A 27897-nucleotide genomic window follows, 5' to 3' on the forward strand; every position below is an offset into this window, starting at 1 on the left:
TGTTATTGCTGTAATGCTTTTAATGTTTTATGTAATGTTATGAATTGTCTTGTACACGAATTGTGCTGTACAAATAAATTTTCTTGCCTTGCATCCATGTAATTAAAAGCAAATATATTCTCAGCCTCAGGAGGTCAAACTGGATTTTCTTTGATCCTGACTGAAACTGACATGAAAATACAAAAAAAAAAAAAAAACATGTACGTAAAGATGAAGAATAACAATGAGAGTGATTCAGCACCGGGTTATGACAAAGAACTCGTGCAAAAACAAACAAAAACAGCTGATTCTTTATCAGAAGCTTGATGTGAAAACATGCAACTTTCATGGTCAAAATCTGGCATTTTTCATCCGCAGCTGATTGGATGTTGCAGCATGATGAGACCACCGCCGTGTTCAGAGGCTGCAGACGTGTTTCTGCTCACAGTGAACTTCAGGAATAGCTCAGCCACCTTTCAACCAACATGAGGATGACGACGATGATGATGGTGATGGAGAGTGAAGTGAAAGAGCAAAGTGTGTCGTGGGAAAGTCTGCCGAGCAGCTGTGGCTGAACGGTAATAACAAAGAGCTGCAGGTGAAAATAACAGAGAGGCGACAGCGTCTGCAGCAGAACCCAAAGACTCGTCATCCTCGTCACGCCGATGTAAGGCACCGCCAGTCACAACGGGTCAAACTGACAGTTCAGCACCGGTCAGATATGACTTCATTTTAAGAAGGCAGAACATATATTAAAAAAAACACCTGATTATAAAGTAACAGTCTTGGTTGTTTCTTTTTTTCTGTTTTGCTTATGCAAAGGCTCAGAGGAAATGAAAGATAATAAAAAGTCTCATAAATAAAGGCATAAAAAAGAAATTATTTCTGTGGTTTTGACTTCAGGGTCATCCCCAAAGATAAAAAGGGTCTTCTAACAGTTGACGAACGTGTCCTTCCTCCGTGATGGCAGAAGGAAGCAGGAATTTTAAATACATCTGTCAGCTCCTCATTTATAAATAGAAGACTCGGATCAAAAGTTCTTGAAAATTTCCAGATCCTTCGGTGAAACGGGAGGGTCTTTCTTCCAGTTGTCTTCAGGATAAACATCGAAGTTGGACGTGTCACCCTCATGAGAAACTTTAGGAACTATGGGAGGCTGTGGAAACAGGAAGAGACGTTCAGATTCAGCTCACCAGCAGCACTGAAGCTTCTTACCACAAAATGACCACAAACCCAAATCCGAAAGAGCTGGAACACTGTGTAAAGTGTAAGTAAAAACAGAGCGTATTGGTTTGCAAATCTTTTTAACATTTAATGGGAAATAGCAACACATCTATAAAAAGTTGCTGCTCTGACACATTGGTATGGGTGTTTCACCGATACACCATACACCGAATGTGTGGTCTACGAGTTTTCCACTTAAAATGGAGATGCTCCTGGATTTGCTGAATTTAAACTTATGTTCTTGTGAAGCTTTCCCAGCAATCGCTTGGTGCATGGGATGGTGGTCAGATCACCTACGTAGGCACCAACAGGTGGTAACCGCTGTTCATTCTTAAGACGCTCGCCAACTCACTTGGAAGCCTGAATGATTACTTCCATGGGTGAAGGCTAATGGTGCACCCGGCCATTGTACCCACTTCCAGTGATTGCCATGATGTTGTGTACTCTGATGTTGTTTACAGAGCTGCAAATGTTGGAAGTAGCTTCTGACCAGGTCTGTGATGTTCTTAGGCACATGAAAAAAATTTAAGGCTGACCAGATGAGAGAATGGGGGACAGATCCAAAAGTGTTGGCTAGGTCCAGGAATAATACTTGTAGGTCTCTTCCTTCCTGTTTGCAGATTGGATTTGTTGCCGAATTAAACTTGTTCTAAGCATCCAGGTTTCCCAGCTTTCTGCACCGCCACGTCAATCAGGCCATTCTGTTTCAGGCAGCTTGTCAGTCTTTGAGCAACAATGCTGAAGACGAGATTCCCTTCCACATTCAGGAGATCGATCTGCTGGAATTGGTTGATCCTTTTCTTTGGGTATCATCACACCCCCTGCTCTTCACCATGGCCATGCCATGGTTCGCTTTGTCCACACCACCTTCATCTGCTTCCAGAGAAACCACGAAACCCCGGGAGCATTCTTGTACAGCTGGTTTTGGACTCTGTTTGGTTCAGGAGCTGAAGCTGTCCTTGCCTTCCTAATTGTCTTCTCAACCTCCCTCCATCATGGGGGATGTCATCCAGTAGATGTTCTGGCTCAGGTAATGGTGGTATGTCTGAGGGCATCTCACTTTGTTCACATCTTTGGGTGTCTGTGTATGTTTCTTTCTTTCCTCCAGCTTTGGCTCCTTCAGTGACCCACTCTTCTTCTTTAAACAGGCCTTTGACAAACCTGAAGGGATCTTTGTAGAAGGAAGTTCTTGCCTTTTTGTCCTCTTGCATTGAGCTCTGAGGTTTTCAGCTCTCTGCTAGCTTGCCAGCCAACCCTTAAAATCTGCATGCAGGAGGTCGATGGAGGTTCTCTCCTCCACTGTGACTTTTTTTCGTTGCTTCCTCAGTTGTCGTCTGCCCTTCACAAGTTACTCAATCTCTGGTTGTCTTCCTGGACTTGGTTGGGGTCGATGTTTCCTTCTTTCTCAGTTGTTTTAATCTCTTTGCTCTATAGGAGTAGATTGGATCGTCCATTTTCTCCAGTTTCTTCTCCACCGATCCGTAAAGTAACATGAAAAAGGGAAACATCTAAAATCTGCAGGACAGTGGCCCAAGAGGTTCAGAGTTGGCGATCCCAGGTCCAACCCCTTTCCAGAAGACTAGATACTGAGCCCAAACCGTGAGCCCGAGAATGGCTTGCCTGAAGCTCTTGACTTTACACAACAGCTCAGGCTTCTGTCTGGGTGAGAGGGAGTGGAATCCAAAAGATTTAGTCTTTGTAAGACATCTTCTGACTGCTCTTTGTCTGGTCCCTTACCTAGGAAATGCCTGTGTAGGGTTACCCTTCCAGGGACATAAAGCCCCCAACAACTGAGCCCCTAGGATCATGGGAACATGCAAACCCCACAACATTGATAAGGTGGCAGCTTGAGGATGGTTTCAATCTCAAAAGAACAAAATGACAAGAAAGATTTGAATGAAATAAACTGAATGGACTGATTTCTCCACCTGACTTAAGTGGAACTTTTCACTTCTTTAAAAAAGACAGCAGGTGACTATGTCTGCCTTTTTGTTCAGCGCTTATGAGCGTCAATCGAGTTTCAAGAAGCCTCCTCAGACACACAGAAATAAAACCACAACAGCTCCAAAACATGAAATCTAAAAGGGAAAACAAGGGTTAAAATGATCATGAATCAGTTTTCTCTGATGAGACAATAAAATAATTTATTTCTGACAAACAAACCCACCTTCAGTTTCCTCAGAGGAACCGCTTCCCAGTCTACGGTCTTAAACCATCTGTGTTTTTTCACGTCGTCGACTCCGTTCTGAAACACAAACAGTTCTGAAACACAAACAGTTCAACACAAACACACAACAAGATTTTCAACACATTTCAGAAGAAATCTGAGTGAAAAGTTAACAAAAGGAAATCTGAAGGAAACTGATTTCAAACTGCAACAAATTCAGCAATAAAAGTTCAATAAACTTTTATTTAATATATTTCACTCAAAGTGAAGGAAATAAATGAATATGGTCTGCTGGTGCTTTAACAACATGAAGAAAAAATTCTGTCACTTCTTACACCCTGTTAGCTACACCCTTGTTAACCTAAATATCTAATCAGCCAAATCACAGGGCAGCAACTTCATACATGTAGTCGCACAGATATGGTGAAGACGACTTGATGAAGATCAAACTGAGCATCAGAACAAGGAAGAAAGAGGATTTAAGTGACTTTGAACGTGGCATGATTGTTGGTCTGAGTATTTACTGGGATTTTCACACACAACCATCTCTAGGGTTTACAGAGAATGGTCTGAAGAAGAGAAAATATCCAGTGAGCAGCAGTTGTCTGGACCAGAATGTCTTGTTGATGTCTGAGGTCAGAGGAGAATGGGCAGACTGGTTGGAGATGATAGAAAGACAACAGGAAGTCAGATAAACACTGGTTCCAACCAAGGTCTGCAGAACAGCATCTCTGAACACACAACACGTCCAACCTTGAAGCAGATGGGCTACAGCAGCAGAAGACCACACCGGGTTCCTCCTGTCAGCTAAGAACAGGAAACTGAGTACCTGTGTCCACAACACAGTTTCCACGCAAAACACAAATATTATTCTTTTACGTTTTTTGAAAAAAAAAAAAAAAAAAAGCTTTTACACAACAGCAGGATGAAAACCATGTCCATGGCAATGAACATGCAAAGAGGACCAGAAACGATGCAGTGTGCATGCCAGGCCTCCAGTGGGCAGTAAAACTTTGCAACTACACCCAGGTGTGTACAGCATCCTCATAAGACCACAAAACACGACAACAGAAGCGTTATGGATCAATAGCTAGTTATCTGGAGCATGAACCTTAACAATAGGGTCCCAAAAAAAAGACTGCTTAGAATGGATATTCTGGTGTCCCTTCACACCTATTTGCCTTTGAAACTACAAAAAGAAGGCATACAGACCCATCCTGAACCAAACCAGAGCCCTTGTTGGGGCTAAAGGTGCTCTAAGTGGTGCTCTAAAGGTGATCTAAATCCAACAGAGCAGCTTTGGGATGTGGTGGAACGTGAGATTCTCATCATGGATGCAGCCGTTAAATCTGCAGCAACTATGTGATGCTGTCATGTGAATAAGGAGCAAAACCTCTGAGGAAGGTTTCCACCACCTGCTTCACACGGAGGTAAAAGTAGGTCCAACCCGGTACTAACATGGTAGATTAATAAAGTGGATGGTGAGAGTATTAAACAGCATATGAATGCTTATCCGACCAGAAAAACTTTCTCAATAATTCCCCTCATTTGTGTCTAACTGAAACCAGGTGGAGCTGCAGTCATGCTGAAATATCCCAGTCCTCAGATTGCTGACGTCAAACTGGTGGGCCTGTCATGTGTTTCAGGCAGGCAGGAAGTCAAACCACTCACCTTCATGTTGCCCAGCCGTCTGGCTCGGTCAATGACCAGAAACTTCTTGATGAGGTCTCTGGGGAGAAAAAGACACAAACCAGTCAATCTAAAGCTGCACAGAAATGTTTTTTTCTGACTCCTGCACACAATGAAAAATGTCACAAGGTCCTCCTTCCACTGTCAATATGACAAATGCATCCTCACAAAGACGGCCCGGCTTCCTGCAGGAGGTGAACAGCGGTGGACCGTGCTCCTTTGACACTATTTTAATTGAAGAAAGTGGACAACAACCTTCTGAGGGGAATCAGGCGCATCCACAACAGCCCTAAATAGTCAAAGACCCGAGAGGAGAAGTGATAACGTCTGACATCTATAACACACACCCGACAAGCTGCTGGTAGCTTCATGAATACAGCAGCTGGAGGCTTTTATCTGAATGTGTACCAGTGACACGCCATGGAAAACAATCTAATCAGCTTCAGTGGAAAACACTTGGATTTCTGCATCTCTATTGATTTCATAAATAACACTTCATCCAAACAGAAGGGAGATCAATGATTAAAAAAAATAAAAAAAATTATTACAGTTCATTAACCCCATTTTATTCCGTTTTCTATTTGAGTTTCAATGAAGAATTCTCCTATTTTACACCCGTTGTCCCGATTTGAACCAAGCTTCAGCTGTCAGACAGATGGACTCAGTATGGTCTACACTACTTTTCTATACGGATGAGTTTATAGTCCACTTAATGACTGCAAGGCGTACAGGTTTTGTAGCTGCTAAACAAGCCCAGATCATCAGCCCTCCACCACCGTGCTTGACAGTTGTAGGTGTGAGGTACTTGTGCTGATATGCTGTTTAGTTTTTTTCATTTCATGACCAAACATCTCCACTTTGGTCTGGTCTGTCCAAACATATTGTTCCAGAAGTTTTGGGATTTGTTCAGATGCAACTTTGCATACCTAGGCTGTGCTGCCATGTTGTTTTTTAAACCCTTGGAAACAAGCAAAAATTATTCTTTTTCTAAAGATAATGTCATGAACGTCAACATTTAACATGCTGACTGAGACCTGAAGATTTGGAGATGCAGCTCTTAGGTTTTTAGCAGTTTTTCTGTGACCTTGGGCTGAACTTGCTAGAATGTCCACTCCTGGAAAGACTGGCAAGATAGTTGCGAAATTACCTTGAATCCTTCACAGACTGATGGACAGCAACATTCGATTCTCTAAGCTGCAAAGTGTAATAAATTATGTTGTTTAGTCTGCTTTTGTTTTTATAAATTAGGGCCAAGGTTAAGACTACTGAGCAGTAGGAGGTTAAATCTATCCGACTTATAGTTTACACGGATGAGATCATCTTGAGATGTTCGAAAGAGCCTTCTGCCAAACAGCATTTTGTAACCGAGGCTTGAACATGTTCTTGGGATTAAAGGAACCACATTAGGATGATTTAAGACATATTTATCTGATAGATTCCAGTTTGTTCATGTAAACAATGAGTCTTCCACACACATCAGAATAAATCATGGAGTTCCTCATGATTCTGTACTTGGACCGATTCTTACTTGGGGTGGCATGGCTCAGTGGGTAGAGTGGCCGTCCTGTAATCCAAGGTTCCCGTTTCAATCCCGGCCCAGAGAGCTCATGTCGAGGTGTCCCTGAGCAAGACACCGAACCCCTATTTGCTCCTGATGGGTCTTGGTTGAGCGCCATGGATGGCAGCTTCCGCCATCAGTGTGTGAATGGGTGAATGTGACTATATAAGTATGGGCCATTTACCATTTCTTCTGAACAGAGGATCGGGAAGGGAAAAAAGGGCAGAAGAAGAATGAAGACGAGCACATCAACTGTAGAAATTGCGCAAGCTTTTGAAGAAAGACTATGAGTGTTTAGGGCTCTCAGCACTGCCCACTCATGGAGAAATTGACTTTTTTTTTATTTTTTTTTTTTTTTTTTTTTTTTGGAGAAATTGACTTAACAACCAAGGCAACGCAAAAGAAGCATAGAGGTATGAGGAAGACAACGTTTGAAATGGACGTCGCTATTTACGCACGTCAGTTACCTAAAAATGGGCCTTAAAACAGAATAATAGAAACTTTCATTGCTACGCAGATGATACTCCATTATACCTATTTCCATATGTAAAAGGAGCATAAATAGGTCCTTAGTAGTGGTGCCTAGAAGTTCTAGGCTCTCAGTTTGGCTTCAGGAAGCAGACACTCCATCTTCTCTCTACCTAAGATCAGGCTTCAAACTTTCCTTTCTTTTTTTTTTTTTTTTTTTTTTTATTCTTTTGCTGCCCAGAACATATCACAAAACTTTCCTTTCTGATAAATATTCTGTTTAGGTCTGGCTTGATGACCCTTATCCATCTCTTTAGTCAGACTGCTAGAGGCCGAGGCTGCTGGGGGTGTCCCATGATGCACTGGGCTCCTCTCTGCTCTCTTTACTCTCCATGTATGAATATCTGACATTGTTGTTGATTTGTTTCAGCAGGTGTTTCTGGCTTAGAGTTATACTGCTTGTTGACCCCCTCTTTCCTGTCTTCTCCAGCCCACAACCAGTTCCAGGTTGTTCCAGGTACATGTCACGCAGCTCAGGATGGAGGACTTAATCAAAGAGAAGATCAATTGGTTTCATTAGCTCGGATATTATTTTTTATGAATTGGTTTATACACCCACAGATAATCTGGATCATATACCAGATTTGTTTTGGCTGGATTATAATTAGACCAAGATTAATTGGATTGAATTGGATGGTGAGATGACAGTTGTGAACTGGAACTGAATTAAACTGAATAAGAACAATTTCTGGGTTTTAAAGCTGACTTTTCTGTCAAACAAGACCTTTACCAACAGATTTTTATTCCTAATGTTTGGTGACACTGTTGTCTGTCCTAGAGGAAGAGAGGTGAATAGACAGCTGGAAAAGTGGAAGAAGTTGAGGTTGAAGCAGAACGCTTCAGGTCAGGTCATCACAGTGTCAACATGTCCATAACAACACCATCACCAGCAGCTCAGTTCATGAGTTAAACCCTGGTGTGTGATTCCTCCCGGGGTCGCTCAGTCTGAACAGTAGAGCCGAACCTTAAGCGGGTCGACTCTGTGGGGCCTCTCTGTGGTTGATGGATGGGAGTGTGTGACATGAAACTGTGGAACTGTGACAAAAATGGTGGAAATATAAAAATCCTTCTGCTGCCTCCAAGATAGATGGCTTAACAATGTGAGGCTGTGTGTGTGTGTCTGTCCACTGGAGACTGTGCACACACACACACACACACACACACACTCACGCACACGTAGAGCGAGCTGCTGAGCCTGTAATTCTGCACATTCTTGCACCCTTAAGATGCTTTAATAGGCTGTGGGAGTGGACCGGTCCAAATAAGCCAGGTGTGTCATTAGTGGCTGCAGCCCCTCTTTAACTGCAGGGGGTTGTGGCACTTTAAAGACCCCCACGCACAGAAAATAAGGTCTTTACAACCATTTCAAATATTAAAGACTCAGTAGAAGTGTGGAGGGCTGGGTCGAGTCTAGTCTTCTATCCATTCTTCTCTCCAGTGTTTAGTTACGTTTGTTGTTCTGTACAACTTGTTACAGAATTTTTTAAGAAATTTCTGTCCAGAGGGGACGTTGCACAAAACCAGAATCTGTTCTGCTGACTATCAGCTTAGACTGAAAACAGACGAAAGGAAATCCCTGCAGGAGCTCTGAAACATTTCTGTAAACATCATCAGTTGAGATGGTTTCTTGTGGCCTGAGGTGAAGATGTCCTGTTATTTGCATCAGTGACAAACATGAAAATGTGTTAATGCACACATCATTCCTAAAGGTGCTGAAGTCTCCTACCTGCAGTCCACTGCAAACATCTGGAACAAAGATCAGATCATTTAATGTGTGGTTGGTGGGTACAGTTTGCCCTCAGGGTGTCAGTGTGGGTTAAAGTGTCACATGATCAAACACTGAAGTTGCCACTGAAAATCATCCTGTGTCTTTGCATCCGTTTTGGATGCATTTTGCACCCGTTTTGGATAAGTTTTGCACTTGTTTCAGATGTGTTTTGCACTCATTTTGGATGTGTTTTGCACTTATGTTGCACCTGTTTTGGATATGTTTTGCACCTGTTTTAGATGTGTTTTGCACGGGTCAGATGTGTTTCAGCTCTGTTTTCGCACATTTTAGGCCTTAGACATGTTTTTGTATATGATAGTGAAAGTGTTTGAATGATTTGGGGATGTCACGGATGTTTTTTTGGATCTGTTTTTAAACATGTTGTTTTGGATCGTCTCGTGCAGGTTATTTGGACATCTATTTGTGTTTTCGGATGGGTTTTTGATGCAATTTTGGACGTGTTAATGAGTTTTTACTGCATCTTTGAGCTTATGTTTCAGTATATTTTTTTTTTTATTGTTTTTGCGTTTTTTTTTTGGACATGACCTTGATGAATTTCTGAACACATCTTAGCCAACACTGATACCATGAGAGCAGAACAACCCCTGGGGTGAACGGAAACTAAATCATCTCATCTTTGGCACACGGTCAAACTTAAAACCAAGACAGGTGAGGCTGCCAGTCCAACACTGGATCAGACTGGGAAAACTGATGCTGTGAAAGGAAGAGCTGCTTTCATATTAAATGATTTACAAATCACAGATTTATCAGTCAGCTGTTTGACTGCAAGCTGTTCACAAGACAAAACAATAAAAAATTAAATAAACTAAACCAGGACTGAATGTGTTCAAACAAACACTGAAAACACACACATATCTGAGTGTGTGTGTGGCGCTTACTTGACATAGAAATCCAGATGGCGTGGGAATTCCAGCTTTCCTGACAGAATCTTCTGATATATTCCAAATGGATTGTCATCAAAGAAAGGCGGGTACCTGTGGACAGAAAAAAACACAATCAAGTCAGCTGACTCCTCTGAGTCTGCACATACACAAACACACACACACGGTCATGGTACGCAACCTGAGCTCTGCTGCAGACTGCATGATGTAAGGTGCAGGTAACGCACTGAACAATCCCAGAGTGAACACATGGATAAATCAGTGTTTACAGTAGGAACAATAACTGCTGCAGACCGAGCAGATTTTCTGGTGTGTGTGTGTGTCTGTGTGTGTGTGTGTGTATACGCGCCACCCACAGGCCCAGTGCTGCTGCACTCCACTGAATGCTTTCCCAGCTGTCCCGTTCTTCCCGGCGCTCCGGCCTGGACAAGTCATTACCCACAAATTACATAATGGGAGCAGTCTCTAAACACATTACACACAGAGCAGACAGGCGGATAATCGCAGCAGCTCGTCACACGCCGCCTGTGAAAAACTCAGTCTGTGGGGAAGGGGAGTGCGTCTGGGATCTGACTGTGAACCACAGACTCCACTGGTGTGTGTGGGTGTGTATTCTTTCCCAAAACTGATGCTGTAATAGCTGAGGAATCTGTGTCAGTAAGTGTGTGACTGATTATTTAAAGGCAAAGAAGCAGGATGGAAACCTCAGTGTGACCATGTGACAGGTTAACACACACACTGACACACTGAAGCCAGACTGTACCCGCCTCCATCAACACTGAACGGAAATTTCTTCTGTGGTTCTGATTCCTTTAAAAAACTTGGACACACACACACACACACAACACTGTCTTCACAGGATGAAGATGTGCAGGTCCACCATCCACCTGTCTGACATCCATCACCTTGTTTCACTGACCTGCATCACTTCCAGCAGTAGCCAGCAGGGGGCTCCCTGATGTATCACACGGTTCACCTCAACAATTAATGTACCAGAGGATGAATTCACACTCAAATTCAGTCTGTTTAACAGACTTAAGTTGTAATTAAATAAAATCCTTTTAACTCCACCCTCCTCCTAATTTATTTACTTGCTGTTTATCTACTTCAGTTCTATACCCACTTAATCCAGTTCAGGGTTTTGGGGGCTGGAGTAAGAGGTCGGGACACCCCCATCCCATCACAGGGTCCAGCTCAAACATCTCCTCTCCTTCCTGTTCCTGCCCACGGTGCAGGACACTGATGCAGATGCGTGGTTCAGACTGTAACATCACATGACCTCCATCCAAGAGCCAATAAGAGGTGAGGAAACAGTTTTAGGACATGTTCTGGTCCTGTTTTTTGATGCTTTTTAGATTTGTTTTGGGTGTGTTTTGGGTGTGTTTTGGACAGGTTTTGAGGATTTATTGTGGGCCTGTTGTTGGATGTGTTTTGAACTTATTTTTGGTCTGTTTTTGGATTTGCTTCGGATGCAATTTGGGTGTGTTTTTCTATACATTTTGTACCCATTTTGGACTTGTTTAGGCATTTCAGGCCGTTTCAATACGAACTATGGACGTTTTAGTACACATTTTGGGCTTTTTCTGTAAACATTTTGTACAAGTTTTAAGATGAATTTTGGGTCGCTTCTGTACGCATTTTGGACATGTTTTAGGACTCATTTTAGGGCATTTCTGTACGCATTTTGGACATGTTTAAGGACAGATTTTGGGTTGCTTCCGTACGCATTTTGGACATGTTTTAGGAGGCATTTTGGGACGCTTCTGTACACACTTTGGACATGTTTTAGGACGCATTTCGGACCGTTTCTGTACGTATTTTGGACATGTTTTAGCTTGCATTGTCGGCTGTTTCTGTACGCATTTATGTAATTTTTTAGGAGGCATTTAGGGCCCGTTCTGTACACATTTTGGACGTTTTAGGACACATTTTGGGTCGTTTCTGTACACGTTTTGGACATGTTTTGGGACACATTTTGGGTTGTTTCTGTACACATTTTGGTCATGTTTTAGGATGTAATTTGGGTCATTTTGTATGCACTTTGGACATGTTTTAGGTTGCATTTTGGGTCATTTCTGTAAACATTTTGGACATGTTTTAGGACATATTTTGGGTCATTTCTGTACGCATTTTGGACATGTTTTAGGACACATTTTGGGTCGCTTCTGTAAATATTTTAGACATTATTATTATCATTTTAACTTGGACTTGTCTGTTATGCAAGTCTTTTATATGTATATGATAATCCTGAAAGAAATTGAACCACTTTATATAGATATAAATGCAGAGGACACACAGAATGATTGGTTTCCATTATGACGGGAAACCAATCATTCTGAAGGTGGGATTATGAAGGGGGGTTGGAGGGGTCAGGACTCAGAGGACTGGTTTTCTCCTTTGGGTTGGGAGCCCTGACCCTTCACACTTTTTTTCAGTTTGAAGGGTCTTTAATTTAACTTGCTTTGGCCCCAGAGGTGGATGATTCAACTCTTCCCAGACACCTTTGACAGACGCCCTCCCAGTACCGCCAGTGAAAGAGAGCTTGTTACTCTACTGAGAGTAATGTCCAGGATCTGCCAGGACTTCAAAGCCAGCTGTGATTAATACTGAGAAAAGGTCACATTCCTTTCACAACTCAAAGCTTTTCCAATCGGGATAGAGGAGAAGGATGAGGAGGTTAGCATAAGGCAGGCTCTCCAACAGCTGACCTTCCAGCAGCGCTGGAGAAAGATGCTCTACGTTCATGTTACAGTATGTTACCAGAACAGACCCTCCAAACAATTTATTCCTGGTTCAGATATGAAGCACGTTGGAGATAAAATATTATTAAATATCAGACAATAAAAGGTCGACCCATGATTAATGAGTCACCCACTGGGTTGCTGTAAAGACTTTTTCTCTGAAGCTGTTATTATTCACTGAGCACATCAGAATGAACCTGAATTATTTCTGTCAGGGATCAACATCATTGTTCGTCCCATTCACAGATTAATCAGTCGCAGCTCTGTGGTGATGAAGAACACTGAACGGATTTCCCACTCTGAGACAGAAACAGGGCAAAGATGAATTCATGATTCCCGTTTCCTCCACCTCTGTGACTCTGGTGATGGACAGCGCCCCTGCTGTTTGATGCGAGTGAAGAGAAGTTACTGCACAACTTACCCAGCCAGCATTTCAAAGATGAGGATGCCCAGAGCCCACCAGTCCACCGCACGGCCATGCCCTTTGCTCTGGATCACTTCAGGCGCCAGGTACTCTGGAGTTCCACACAGAGTCCAGGTCCTGAAACAAATACATAAAACACACAGTTATTATTGTTTTAGGTTGCCAACTGTCTCTTCTCTTTAAGGTCTGTCTGCAGCTTCCACCTTCCAGATGTGTCCTGTTTATTAACGTTCCAGCTTCGTGTTCAGATGTTTGATCCAAAACGCTCTTCACTTTGTTTTATTTTGGTTCCTGTCAAATCTCAGCTGATTTTTCTCTAATGATTTAAGGAAAAAAATTATGATGTTGATGCATTTTAGCTTCATCATTATCCTTATTATTTGGTCCAATAGGTCAAAAGGACAGAAAAAGAAAAGAAGAAGCAGAATTTTGGACTCCAGACTTCAAACGCAGGATTCAGGAGTAATATTTGGGGTTAGCAGGTCACACTCAGATCATTAAATCACTATATATGGAGGAGGGATGTCACAATAATAGATTTTCTTCAAACGACCATTGTCATTAATTTCACATCACTTTAAATGTGTAAAATCACAAGAACATTCCTTTTAGGTCTTTAAGTTGAACTCGTTATATCTTTTGATGCCAAAATATAAAAAAAAGTGAAGTCCTCTCTGCTGTGTAAAAACAATAAATACTACATATTAACATTTAATTAATGATGGTGTTTAATACTGTGGTGGTAAAATTAAGTCATTGTGACCTCTGTGAGTTTACATCAAGTCTAAAGGCTCCTGCAGAGTTTTGCAGAACTTCTTTTGCCTTTGTGATCCAGTCCAAACAGTCTCCGTCCTCAGATACTTTGTTTCCAGTAGGATCAGCTTCCTGTCAGACCCCACCCCTCCTCCACCCGTCAGCCACTGTTACCTGCTGATAACTGATCCATACTCTAAGTTGTGTGTAAAGAGAGACGCTGCAGCTGCTCCGCTGTGTAAATAGATCTGACCTGTTCTGTAGTACTACGAGGGGAGGTGGAAGGGAGGGTGAGGATGAGGAGGCGGGGCCTGTGTGAAGAACCTGTGTGAGGATGAGGAGGTCAGGGTGAAGCAGCAGATGGAATTCGCCTGACAATGAAGAGCACTCTGCCCCTCCATCGTCTGTCACCAGCACCACCTGGGTAATGACCTCCTTTGGACAGTTGCCATGGTGATGGTAATTTGTATGGAAATGACGTTGGTCCCGGTGAAGGATGAGGTGGCTGCTGATGACTCGGGAAAGAAGGTGTGGGTGGGAGGACGGGTGGTGGCGCAGCCACAGTGGAATTAAGACGAGTTGATGCTTTTCACTGTGTGTGTGTGTGTGTGTTCTTCATGTGCTGATAAGTGTGTCGGCCAGCAGGGGTCACTGTGGTAACACCTACAGCTCTGAGCTGAGGCGGAGCTCCATCCCATCCTGAAGGTGGAGCAAGGATGAGGCCATCGTCTTCCTCTCCCTCCATTTCTATAAGTGGGTCACCTGAACATCAGAGAGGTATCTGGTCCCCATCTGTTCTCCTCCCCCCGTCTGGCAGGAATGTAATCTTACTCCATTATGTTTACATGTCAGCGGGGTCAGCGCAGCTGCGGGGGAAACACTGCAGCACCGAGGCTGCACTGCAGATATTAAAACCTGCATCTCTTCCCTTTCTGATGAGGTGGGCGGGTGGGAGGCCCACGTGGAGCTCTAATGACCACCGTTTGCCCTTCAGCGGCAGAGATGAGGAGTTCAGCTTCATCCTGAGGACACTGAACTCAAACTGCTGGCCAACATCAGAGTTTCCACAGTTTAATGAGAAAATTCAGCTTTTACAAGTGAATCGTGTCAAAGGATAAAAGGTCAAACACGTCCAGTTCTAAAAGAAATGCTGGGATGCTATTTACAAATCTCATCAACCCATATTTTATTCCTAAGAAAAAAAACACAAGGCTTCACAGAGTCAGGGTGCTGAACTGGTCTGCCTGCAGTCCAGACCTTTGACCAATACAAAACATCTGGAGCATGATATCATTAAAAGATAAGAGGATGCAATCCAGTGGTAAACATTTACAGATGTGTTGCTGCCATTAAACTCAAAATGAGCTCATATTTTCCATGAAATGATAAAACGGCTCAGTTTCAAAGTCTGATATGTTGTTTATGTTGTACTGGGAATAAAACATGGGTTAGGAGCCTCTCATCTGTGGTCTAACTCTGGATTTACAGTCATGAAAAAGGTAAGACTTTCTAAATCCAATCAGACATGATATCTTACTGTATTTTGGCTACAGATTATCAAGCTTCCTCCACATGCTTGTGTATCGGGTTAAATGTGAGAAGCTGGGATATTTATGGAAACTTTATGACCTCCATGTTGGAGCCTCGCATCACCTGAACCCCATCAGATCTTCTGACACATGACATCTGATCAACAATCAGATGCAGGCAGAGGACGGCGGAAACACAAGCAGAACCTGGAACACCTGCTGCAGGTTCTGCTACAGGTGAGCGAGACCCATAAATCACTCAGATGTCCCTCTGGAGCTTTTTGGTTGAGCTCCAGCAGATTTCTCCCTGCTGGAGTCTGGTGGCATCCTGTGAGCTGACAGCTCAACAGTGTGCAGATGATGAGTTGGGTGGCTGTTTAAAATCTAATTTAGATTAAAAATAAACTGGATCACCTGTCGGAAAGCTTCTTAGCGAAGCCAAAGTCGGTCAGCCGGATGTGGCCCTCGCTGTCCAGCAGGATGTTCTCCGGCTTCAGGTCTCTGTAAACTATTTCTTTAGAGTGCAGGTACTCGATAGCACATACGATCTCAGAGGTATAGAAGAGGCCTGCAGAGTTACTGAATCTCCCACGGCTCCGCAGGTAACTGAACAGCTCGCCGCCCGGCACATAGTCCATCAGCATGTAGAGGAAACGCTCATCGTGTTGAGTCCAGAAGCTGCCAGATAAAAAGTACAAGGTTGAACATGCGGTTAGTTCAGCTTTCAAAGGCGTCTACTGGAGCGCTAAAAGCCTTAAAGTGCTGTCTGATCTAATATGAGGGTTGCGTGGATGGAGGAGAGAGCTGCACCTGTCAGCTGGAGGGCAGCTTGGAGGAAAACTAACAGCAAGAACTGCAGCTGATGAAGCTGCAGGAGCTGCTGGAAGCTGGCCACAAACACTGCTGACTCAGACTTTATGCTTCAAGAAAAGAGTGGTAGAGAATCTCACTGAGAGGGGGTACATGCTCTAAAAGGCTGCATAAAACATGTGGGAATAGTTAGATAAAAACTATCAGGTCTACGAGTTATGATAGGACATTGACCCTTCCATTCTGAGTGTTTGAGAGTGGGACTGTGGGAATGGACTCACAGTCGGATCAGGAAGGGGTGGTTGATCTCTGCCAGAACCTCCTTCTCATTGTGGACATGCTGCTCCTGCTTCAGTCGGATCACGTCTGAGATCTTCATCTGTTTCAGGGCGAAGAAGGCCTTTGACTTCTTGTCTTTGACCAGAAAGACTCGGCCAAACGTCCCGGTGCCTGAGGAGGGGGGAAAAAAGAAGGAGGGAGGGTAAGGACTAAACCACCAGACTGCTTAAATTATTTATCAGTTTTTGTGCTCATACTGATAACTTCATATTGATCAGGCCGGTCCCAGTTTTATTCATACTGTAACTTTCTACAATATCTTCTTTCAGGAAATGAACTGCTTAAATCAAACGAACTGAAACAGCAGTGGCGACAAAAACCTCAGGAGGTTTTAATGCTTCAGGAGTTTAACCAGCATCACAGTCGCTGCTGTTACCGACATGCAGAAACACAAACAGACAACAGCAGGTGCCACAGAGGAAAAACTTGTTCTCATCGTGAACCTGGACCCAATCTCTCTAGCCCCACCTATAGCTGGTGACCCCACAGGAAGGGTAAGCCACGTAACCTCTTTAGGCTGAGCCTGGTCAGGCGCCAAGGATGCAGGCCTAACAATCCAGGGGCTAACCGACAAGCCCCAGCCCCAAGCCTTGCTCTAGAGAGGGGCCTTGGTGACCCACATCTGGGTGAGGCAGAGTAGAATCCAAAGTTATTGTTCTTCTTAGGAGGTCTTTTTGAACTGCTCCTGTCTATCCCTCACCCAGGACCTTACTGTCCTGGGGAGACCCTAACCAGGGTGATGAAGCAGCAAATGAGCCCCTAGGATCATTGAGTCAAACCCCGCTACCGTGATAAGGTGGTGAATCAAGGAATGGTAAACAGGCAAACAGTGGCATTATATTAAAGAAAAAACAAAAAAAAAAAAAACAACTTAAGGCTCATTTATGCTCCCCCACATACATAAATAACGTCCATTTCAAACGTTGTCACACGTCGTATTCTGAGTACCATGAGTCTTTTTTGTTGCCATGGTTTTCAAGTCAATTCCTCTGCTAGTGGCCAGGGCTAAGTTCAGAGTTCCTTCCCACGAGCCGACGCCGGTTTCAGACACCGTTTGGTGGCAGTAATGGACCAGTATGAAGTTGTTTTCAACCACCCAACACGCCCTAAACACTGGCATATCCTTTCTTCAAAAGCTTGCGTAATTTGTACAGTCGTCCTCGTCTTCATTCTTCTGCTTTTTGTTCCTTTCCTGATCCTCTTGTTCTTTGGTTCATTTCATTCACTGGCTGCATGTCAGCTATTCTGCTCAGCATTACCCCCACATCTTCTGCGTTAAGCGACAGATAACTAAGGTACCTGAAAACGGACCAAATTATGCACGTAACCGATGCAGAAGATGGACGAAATTGTCCGTCCATCATTCATCTTCTGTGTTGAGCATAAATGGGCCTTAAGAGTAAATAAATAAACTATAAAGAAGAGGAGGAGCTCCAAGAGGACACCCTGAGGAACACCAATGGTGACTGAACATTTTTGAATTGTATAAATTAAGTGAAACAAGACTGGTAATATAAAAACCAAGTAAGTGGTACATTAGTTATACCATTAGATGCTAAACGGATGAGAATTTCAGTCAAAAGCAGGAACCAGATAGAAGAGGTAGAGTATGGAAAGTGATCCGGAGTCAGCTGCCACCAGTACTCAAAAAATATCCTTAGCCCTGCAAAACACTTAATTTACACAAAGTATGGTCAATGAAATGTAGCTCAGAGTTACTTACATCAGTCTAAAGTTGACTGGCATTTGTGAAGTCAGGAAACTTAAAAGAAGGACCTCTTAACTTTGGCAGATTTTCTCTGTAAGGCGCCTCCTAACAACAGCTAATTCAACATCCATCTTGTCTCTTCTCTGAGATCTCTCCAGTCAGTAAAAGTCAGTCTGATGTTGTCTTATCTCTTGCTCTGTCCCTCTGTCTCTTTCATCTTATCTCCTCCTCTAAAGATGTCCTCTTGAATTTTTTTGATGTTCAAAACAGGCAGTGTGTTGATATCTTGTTGCTAACGCTAAAGCTGATAAAGCAAAATGCTGCAGTAATGCGACACGGCAAAGAAAAGTTGTGAGTGCAGTCACTCAGCCTCAGGACACTGCTGGGCAACGACGGCTCCACTGTGCCATCGAAACAAGTCAAAAACACATATTTATAACGTCAGAAAGTCACATAGTGATACTTTAAGAGCTTGAAATTATCGCTCCATGTCATAAAGACTTGCAGTTGCCGTGTATTTAACATGCAGTATCATAGATACCTGAGGTCATACAGAAACGATGCACCAGTTTCAACAAAGAGCCAAAACTGGTCATTAAAAACAAACCTTATGGGTCTATGACTACACCAGCGGGATCAGGTAACTATCGCTTTTCAAGGCATTGTAACAGAAAAATGTGCTGCCTGGAGCGCTGCTGTCAACGTCACTGGAAAGTGCTGATCTGAAGGTTCCCAAAGGTTTTTATAGATTTTTTTGATAGACCACAGAAAACCAGAAATTTTATTTTCATTTGATGTATATGATCCATAAAACCAGTCAAAAGCTCAGACTCACTTAACCATTAAATTTTAAGGGGTGGGTGTGTCCGAACAGTCCGAAGACTGAGTGTATACATTTATTCAATATCAACATTTTACTCTGTGTACAACAGGATCATGTGGGCAGAAGTTTTTTTGTCATTTTGTGATGGTGTCATATTGGTCAAATCATCTTAAACGACTATATTTATTTTCAATTTGGTTTGTTTTCAGTTCAGATTTGATTTTGTTTTTAGAGAGGAGTTGGGCATAATATATTAATTACATGCGTTAAAGTGGGGAAAAAATAATTATCAGATTGTATAGGTTAAGATGTGCTGAAAAAAAGAAGATACCAATCACTGAAATGGTGAACATTTTTTATGTTGTATATGAAAGCAAAATCAAAAACTTTTAAAAATGGCCAAAAAAGGACTCCGACCCCTTAGTGGAATTGTAGGTTTGGGATAAATAGGAACCTATGAAATCTGTTTTTTCCATGTTATGTTTTTCCCATTTTAATTTCCATTATTTCTGTATTGTGTGACCTTGTTCCTTCCCAGAGGATTGTGTCTAATCATGTAGTGAGTAAATGAAATTTCAAACCTTCAATAGGAAAACATCCTATTTGTTTCTAATTTTATTTATTTTTTTTTTGGCTCCAGAGGCAGCGTAGCCTAAATGACCAGGGGCCTCGTTTATCAAGCTTGCTTAGGAACAAATACCGGCGTACGCCAAATATAGTCAACTTTTGGGATTTATGAAAACCAAACATGACGGGAAAACGTTCCTACATCTCATGTTATATATTTCTTTGTGTATACTGATCAGAAGCAGGAATTCAAAAGATCAAATCTCAAACCAAATTGCAATTAGATTATTTTTAAAAATCTTTCAGCCCTATGAGCCAGCCGTAAACCAGTGTTTCCTTTCTTTAATTTACATGGTAGGGTTAGGGTAGGACCAGTAGTTTGGTCATAATAGATTTTCTTTCTTCTATGGCTCTTCTAAAAAAAAAAAACAGCCTGTAAGTGCAGCTCAAACACACGGGGAGGAGTGGCTCTCATTTTCGGGTGATGTTTTTCAGCCAGTATTTTCTCAGCCTGATACTTCTCCACAAACAGAGCTGCTGACATTGAATTTCTTAATATTTTGGACAACTTCAGTGTTTCTGTTGGCCTTTTAGACACTGCCAAATTTCTGGGAGACTTGACCCCCAACACAGGTAAATACATTAAACTCACATCTAGGTTTTCTTTCATTAGGCTCAAGCACCACGAAAAACCCTTAAACTGGCTGACATAACAAATCACACCCATATTTGAGCAAATGGAAAAATGTCCTTTATGAAAACGTCAGATCATCCAGACTCTGCTTGAAAAACAACTACCTGCACAGTCACATGTGGTGCTTTACTTTCAGCTTAGCCTCCACCTGCCGTCATAGACTGCTGAGTAATTTCTTTCATGGCCTTTGTGTTCATACCACTGACATGAGGTGTTAATAACACCATCTCAGGATCCAGTTTAGCTCCCCTCCTCCACTTTTACTTTTACTTTTAGAAGCAACTTCATGATGATGGGTTGGGTAACTGCGCTGTTATTTTCGTACGGAGTGATCGGACTGAGTGGTCTCGGGTTATAGTGGGGCGGCGATACAGCGAGAGTGGGCAGTAATGGCTGGAAATTTAACTTGAGCAGGCTGGAAAACGCGTCCTCCGGAGGAAGAATGACTACAATTTGTGTGGCTCGTGTCGGCCTTGATTCCATGTTGTTTTCTTTCTGAAGACGAGGAGAAGTGTTTGGCATTTCGTTCCTGCGGTGTTGATAAGCTGTGAGGGAGACAAGAAATGCCTGATAACAATATGTGACATAACAGCCACTCTAAGTCAGACAAAAATGCTGGCTGTCCTTCTCCTCTCCTCCAGCCACAATGAACCTTTGTCTCAGGCCTACTGCTGTTACCACAGCAACAAGGAAACAGCATAAAGCCGTTACGTTTAGGTGAACAGCTCATACCTGTGATTCAAGCATTAAAAGACAAGAAACTTTAGTCACCGTGGTAGGACACAGGTTCAACATCAGGTTAGTGCTCACTAATGGAAGAGAAGGCCGGTCCTTCTACCTTTCCGCACCCTCTGTCATGTTATAAATCGCAGAGCTGCTTCTTTGGTATTTCCCGAGCAGATTTCTTATCAGAAGCAAAGGAAAAGGACAGCAAGACCGAACCCAGTAATGAGCAGCTGACTCCAAAGAACAGGCTGCTGCAGGTGGTATTTTTCACTCTGGAAACCGGCTCACCTCAATGGGAATTATTTAATTTCCTGACCTAAACGACCCACTTTGATGCAGTTTTCCTGAATAACAGATTTCCACTAAATCCCCCCGACATCACATTTGGGTCACGGATGTTCTGCGGGTCATTTGGGCCACAGCAGCATGTGACAGCGGCAGATAAATCTAATGGTGAAAGAGACTTGTCTCGGGATTTTAATGACAATTAACCAACAGCAGGCAGATAAAGACTTTTAGCTGTTTTGTTCCAGGCAGAAAATCCCTCTTCATCAGACAAAATGGTCTGAAAATTGGATTTTTATTGAGCTTATAAGCTCAGAGCTTCCTCCTAAGATCACAGTATGAAAGCTGCTGCACGCCGTCACACCTAACAGATAAAAACACTCAGCTCTGTTGACTGAAAGTGCTTTAATATAAATTACTGACTGTGATTGTTATATAGTTGTGGCATGAAATCATAAACAGGAAAGTAAACTAAGGACAAAACGTAAGGAAATTTGTGTTTGGTGGAGTATTTCCTTCTTGTCTTGGAAATAAATCTCAATGTAACCATACTTTTGTTATTTAGACAACTTTCTTACATAATTAAATTTGGAGAGTGATCTTATTTAATTTGTATGCTAGTAAAATGTTGAACTAACCTCTAATTTGTTCAGTGCATATTCTTGAAAACTGGCAGTATTAAAGGAAAAATTGTGATAAAAATCTAGATTAGACAATATGAAAATAATAGGACGTAACTATGGCTGGGCCATAGTTAGTCTGAGGAAGATGAAGGAGAGGGATGGTGCCGATGAGGTGTTCATCACGCGCCTCACCTGACTCCTCTTCTACTGTCGCCATGTTTATCGTTTTGTTTACACCTTAAAAATTCAGCATCTATTCTGAGGTCTCTAATGTGCCCCCTACTGGAACCTTCTGGTAGCACAAGCAGTAAACGATGGCTGAGCAGTCCCACTGTCTCCTCAATCAATTTGATTCTCAACAGCTTGATTGGATTTTGATTAAATTTGATTAATTTACAGATATTTATGTAACAACACCAAGCAACAGAGCTGGCTGCCTACACAACCAAAATTAAAAAATAGGTATATTCTTGGCCCATTAGTTTTTAGGGATACAAGATGCTCAGAGGATCTCCAGTTTGTCTAAAATGTGTGGGAAACCCATTGAATCATTTTAAAACAATGTTTTACTTTGGGGATTGATGACGTAGGGATTTACAGCTAAAATCTGCCCACATTTATCCCAGAACATCCTTCAGCTATGAGTTAATTTGTGATCTCATGAGATAGAAATGTCTAACCCAGAGGTGAGTAATCAGTGTCTTCGCTAGAGACACATGTCCAAACATGGCGAACCTCCGAATGATGTACAGACCTCACACTACGCAACATGACTTCAGGCTATTTTCTCAACAGTCGTCGTGTCTTCTGGGAAATCTGCTCAATGACTTGTTTAACAAGAACAATATCAGAGGACATAAGCAGGTTCAGCCTCGTCCTGGTTTCACACTTTTATGCAGTAGGTGGTGGCGTGACTACCAGGCTCTTCAAATGAAGATTTCTTTTCTCCCTCGTATCCTTGTGGTTTTGTTAAAAGTATTAAAGTGTGAAAAATAACCTTAGAGAATATCTGAAAGTACTTCAGAGCTAATTTATAATAGGAAATAAATGAGTGGAATGATAAAGTGTGAAGTTATTTTAGGGTCTAATAATTCATCCAAAATAACTGAACTTGGTTTAAAAAGACAGAATATGTAATAAAAACACCCCGTCAATTATTCTGGAATAATCGTATAGCTTATATTAGAAGTATTTAGCAGAGAATAAAAGCTGTAGGACAGCAGTGCTTTCAATATTAATGTAAGTCGAGTTAACTTCCTGATGGGTCGGAAGAAATTAAGACACATCCAATCCAACACCCACCATCAAAAATTCATGTCAGTATCAGGCTTCGATACGGATATGATTCACGAACCGGAGATCACACTGAAACCTCGACCCACCTCACTGACCCACAGGAGGACGTTTCACCTGACCTTTCTTTATTTTATCTCTTTATATCCAGTTATTCTATTTTATCGATTTATTTGCTTATATACCCTCATATCTATGTATTTATTTATTTACACATTATTTATTCATTATTCATTTCTATCTAATTATTGTGATTCATTTAATATTAAATTGTACTTTATTTTGTTCCAGTCTTTTTCTTTTAGCTAGTTTTTCCATACTTTTTTCTCCTGTATTTATTTATTTATTTTAAATAAATGTTGATGTAGAGTCAGTTTATGAAACGTATCCATTAGAAACCATAAATAAATAATTAAAAATTATATATGTTTTTTATTCTAAGGCTACGTTATCACTGCAGGTCTTAATCCTCAAATCCTGTTTTTGATAAAAATTAGATTTTTTTTATTGCGTGGTCACAATGGTTCATATTCTCATTTCGATGCAACCTTCATCACGCTGTAGTAGGGCTGGGCGATTGATCGATTTAATCGATTAATTTGAATTTGCTGTTTATGAACATTTGTTTTAATGAAAATCGAGATTTTTTTTTGCCCCCGCCAGCACCTTTTGGGCTTCCGTACATCATAGTGACGTCAGCGCACTCCCGCTGGTTTCCCACAGAACCGCATAAAGTCATCAACATGGCAGCTAGCAAAGAAGAGCTTGTTCCCAAAAAAGGCGCATTTTCCTCAATTATTTGGAACTGGTATGGTTTTGCGACCTCGGATTTGGAGCAACAAACACCACGTTAAAAATCTGTTTAAGGGCTTTTGCTACCAAAGGCGTTATTTCAACACCTGAAACAAAGGCACTCCGCGGAGGGGGAGAAATCGTGCAGTCTCAACACGCTCAAAACAGCAACAGCCTACAAAACCCCACCAAGAGACAATGCGTTTTTATTCTGCCACAATGGAGCCATTTATGAGTTTAACAGCGCATTTTGTTGATGATAACTGGGCTCTAAGAAGTGCCTGTCTGCAAACAGCCTACTTTCCAGATGATCACAAAAGTGAGGCAGTTGCTGAGGGGTTAAAAGATGCTCTGAGCTCCGGGAACCTTACTGACAAAGAACTCGTCTGTATGACAACAGACAGCGGCACCAACATCGTCAAAGCTCTGAAAGACATCGGATGGCCAAATCTTCGGTGCTTTGGACATAAACTACACAATGCATAGCTAAAAGTCTAATCTGTGTGTAGTATACCTATTTTGGATGTGATATACTTTCATATCGCTGTTGTCGGGTGCAAACCTCCGATCTCCAAAACTGTCATTTTCCAAAAAATTTAAAAAAAAAAAGAAAAATGTATGGTTTTGTAATAACTGGACATAATGTCATCAAACTTGTTATTGTGTTTTAGATCATATATCTTTGGTTAAATATTTGTAAAACAGACAGACATAGAGGGTGACCAATAGTACTGATTTATGAAGGAAAACAAAAATCACAAACTTCGGATATAAGAGGTTTGTGCCCGACAGCAATGAAATGTAACCTACATATGAAACGGCTACGTCAGTAAAATGCTGTAATCTGAAGAAATTATGCTTTGACATATAGATCACCATGTTAAACACCTCATTATTACAGTAAAACTAATAAAATTCATTAATATACAGAGAATGGTGTGAAGGACCCCCGGATTGAACGGGCCATTGGGGTTCGTAAAAAGGCTGTTGCTGCATTTTCCTATAGCTGGACAAAAAGAAGAGAGACGAGTGAAGTACCGGCTGAGCTTGGTCTACCCCCTCATCAACTAATAACCCCCAACTAGATGGGGTTCACGCCAAAAAATGATAGAGATTTCTGGAACAGGAAAAGGCTGTAACTCGTGTTCTGGGTTCAGACAAGAAAAGCCGGCATCTTGTGCCCACTTGGCAAGACACAGATGTTGTAGAGTCTGTAAATAAGGCTGTTAGACCACGCCAAGACTTTACTGATGCCCTGTCTGGTGAGGCTTACGTCAGTGTTTCCGATATTAAACCGGTACTCCATTTGTTCAAAACTAGTCTCCTACCAAAACAATTAAAAGAAACATACAGCGGTACCTTAATGATAAACACAGCGACCATGTGAAGGATGAACTTTTGGACATGGCCTCACTGATGGACCCAGGACAACATACATTAATCCAGACAAGGTTGAACACATGGAAAAAGAGCTCTTACTGAACTGATGTCTCTGCCTGCTGAAACAAGTTTACCCCGACAGCTTCCTGGTCCAGCTGTGCATGTGTGCAGAGAAGAACAGGCTCCATGACTTTGGCTGCCTTCTTTAAAAAAAAGTGTGCCACTGTCATCGCCTCAACAATCAGAGGCTGTGAAAATAGAGACAGACCTGGCAACCTACCTGCTGACACCTGAGGCAGACCCAGAAACTGATCCACTTCAATGGTGGAAGCACCATGAACCAAACTTTCCAAGGCTCAGTAAACTGGCCAAGAAATATCTCTCTGTCCCTGCAACAAGCGCCCCATCAGAGAGGGTTTTCAGTGTGGTAGGTGTCACATGCCACAGGGCTGGTCTGAAGCCAGCTTTAATGCAGATTTATCTACTATCCCTTTACAATTTAAACTAAATACATTGTTCAAACCATTTTCAGAAAAGTAGGGAAGGTTTCTAAAGGACTTGCTCTCTGTTGTCCAGTTTCAGGTGACATTTCTGATGCAGCAATCGACTGTTTAGAAAAAAATGGTTTTCCAATGTCCTCTTAGACCCATGTGATAATAGTTCTTTAAAAAGACGAAATCTTTACTGGATGCTCCTTTTATACTTGGTGTTAGCGACGCATTCGTGTACGCATCATGGCTGCCGCGGGTTACTAGCTCTGATTTGGCGTGTAGTCTGTTTGCATTGATGACAGGTAACATGTTGCACGTGTGAGATGCAATACTGACTTTAACGCTAGAGGTGCTCATGCTACAGGCCGAGGCTGCAGGGGGACATCCCATGATGCACTGGGCTCCTCTTTGCTCTCTTTACTCTCCATATGACATTATTATTATTTTCCTGCCCGCTCCACCACCAACTGGTTTCTGGTTCTGATGGAGGGTTTGCTCACCGTTAAAAGGGAGATTTTCCTCTCCCGTGTCTTCTCGTGCAGCTCAGGATGGAGGATTGAATCAAAGAGAAGATTTAAGGCAATTTGTTGGTTTTCTTAGCTAGGTAATTATTTTTATGAACAGTTTTGAAAGAACACAGTGTGGATGGTAAAGCTGAAGACTTTCAGGGTAACGTTAAAGAAATGAAGCCCCTCTGAAAGGTCAGAGGTCACTGGAAATGAGACGGTGAGGCAGGAACACCAGACAATAACATAAAAACCATCATCATTTCCCTTTTCCTATTAAGTGGAAACCTTTCAAAGCACACTAATTTTTTCTCTTTTACGCACACACACAATCCTGAAGACATGACATAACACTGATTTACTGTAGTCAGATTTGGTTTCAACTAAAATCAAATCACAAGACGGTTCATCTGATGATTTAATAAATAAGATAAAAACTTCTATTGTCCTTTATGGCTCAGATATTTGACCTTAAAAATTCTTCATAATCATCAGCTGATAGAAGTTCAAACAGACAAAATGTACCAAAAATAAACAGATAAAAGACAAGTATGTCAGATTTAAGAGGGTGACACTGATAAAATAACGATACCTCCAGTAGGTATCAGCCTAGATAATTTAACGTGAGTTGTATGTTACATTTTTTTCTGTGGGAACTTTTGTCCATCTGTCATGTGAAAAGTCATAAAACGCATCTTACTGTTCATGACTGGAAACCAGTCCTGCCTCACATCACCTAATAATACATTAATTACCAAGAAATAACACCAGTAGCTGTGTTTTGCCTTGTCACCACAACACCTTCTCACTGTTGTTGCTCCCTTTTCTATTCCAGTGTTTTGGCTTTTACGGGCTATGAGCAACTCCTGGGAATCCCAAATATCTTGGATGTGAAAACATCAACTTCAGGGCAGTAAACTCACCAACTGTGGCCATGGTGTCCAGGTCATCCAGGCTATATATGCGGCTGTTTGGTGATGCCTCTCCTGGACTGCTGCTGGTGCCTCTCCCATCATTCGGGGAGCCTGTGTCACTGTTGACTCCAGCTTTGGCTTTAGAGGACGCCATTTGTTTTAAGACTAGTTTTTACTACTCGGGTTTATAAATATCCAAGCGGACGCCTTCAGACTTAAAAAAATGCATTTCTGGAAGGAGAGCTATCAGTCGGTGCTTTTTGTCAATCCAGACACAAGCGACAGACGATTTAAACTGAATGAATAATTACTAAAAAGGAAATATGGCTAAGTTAATTTAACAAGCAGACCATTAGAAACGAAACCAGTCTGGGTGAAACAAAGAAGCTGGGCACAGGTGAGCTAGCATGGGGCGTTAGCAGCTAGCAGCAGCCGCTCCGACGCGGTCCGTCCAAGCAGAGAGTCCGGCTCTCTAACCTGCCCTAACCCGATAAATTCACTCGGTTTAAAAGCTTAACTTTAAATTGTTCCTCCATTATTTGCTCTGCCACAACAACTGACCTCACCCCAGTACTTCTTCCGTCCTTCCACGTCAATTAAGTAGCAACCGGTGTTTTATTTCCGTTCAAGGCTTTCAAAGTAAGAGAACATCAAACATTTTACTGAGTGTAACACAACTGGGGA

General features: G+C 42.1%; 1 protein-coding gene across 1 annotated transcript; it reads right to left on the minus strand.

Annotated features, from left to right (window-relative positions):
• prkx (protein kinase X-linked) lies at positions 1 to 27826 on the minus strand. Its single transcript, XM_041978843.1, has 8 exons — positions 27223 to 27826; positions 16354 to 16522; positions 15677 to 15940; positions 12978 to 13097; positions 9813 to 9908; positions 5042 to 5099; positions 3371 to 3448; positions 1 to 1135 (listed from the first exon to the last, which is right to left on the minus strand). The coding sequence occupies exons 1-8, from the start codon at positions 27365 to 27367 to the stop codon at positions 1010 to 1012; spliced, it is 1056 nt and encodes a 351-aa protein (XP_041834777.1). The 5' UTR covers positions 27368 to 27826; the 3' UTR covers positions 1 to 1009.
• Positions 27827 to 27897: the final 71 nt, after the last annotated feature.

Source organism: Melanotaenia boesemani, chromosome 24 (genome assembly GCF_017639745.1).
Source record: "Melanotaenia boesemani isolate fMelBoe1 chromosome 24, fMelBoe1.pri, whole genome shotgun sequence".
Taxonomy (NCBI): Eukaryota; Metazoa; Chordata; class Actinopteri; order Atheriniformes; family Melanotaeniidae; genus Melanotaenia; species Melanotaenia boesemani.

Bases quoted from the DNA above. Each gene is read 5' to 3' on its own strand.
- prkx (XM_041978843.1), bottom strand. From the start codon at position 27,367: ATGGCGTCCTCTAAAGCCAAAGCTGGAGTCAACAGTGACACAGGCTCC. The intron at 16,523-27,222 runs GTGAGTTTACTG...CCCCCTCCTCAG, and splicing joins GGACACCATGGCCACAGTTG to GCACCGGGACGTTTGGCCGA. The intron at 3,449-5,041 runs GTGAGTGGTTTG...TTTGTGTTTCAG, and splicing joins GACGGCTGGGCAACATGAAG to AACGGAGTCGACGACGTGAA.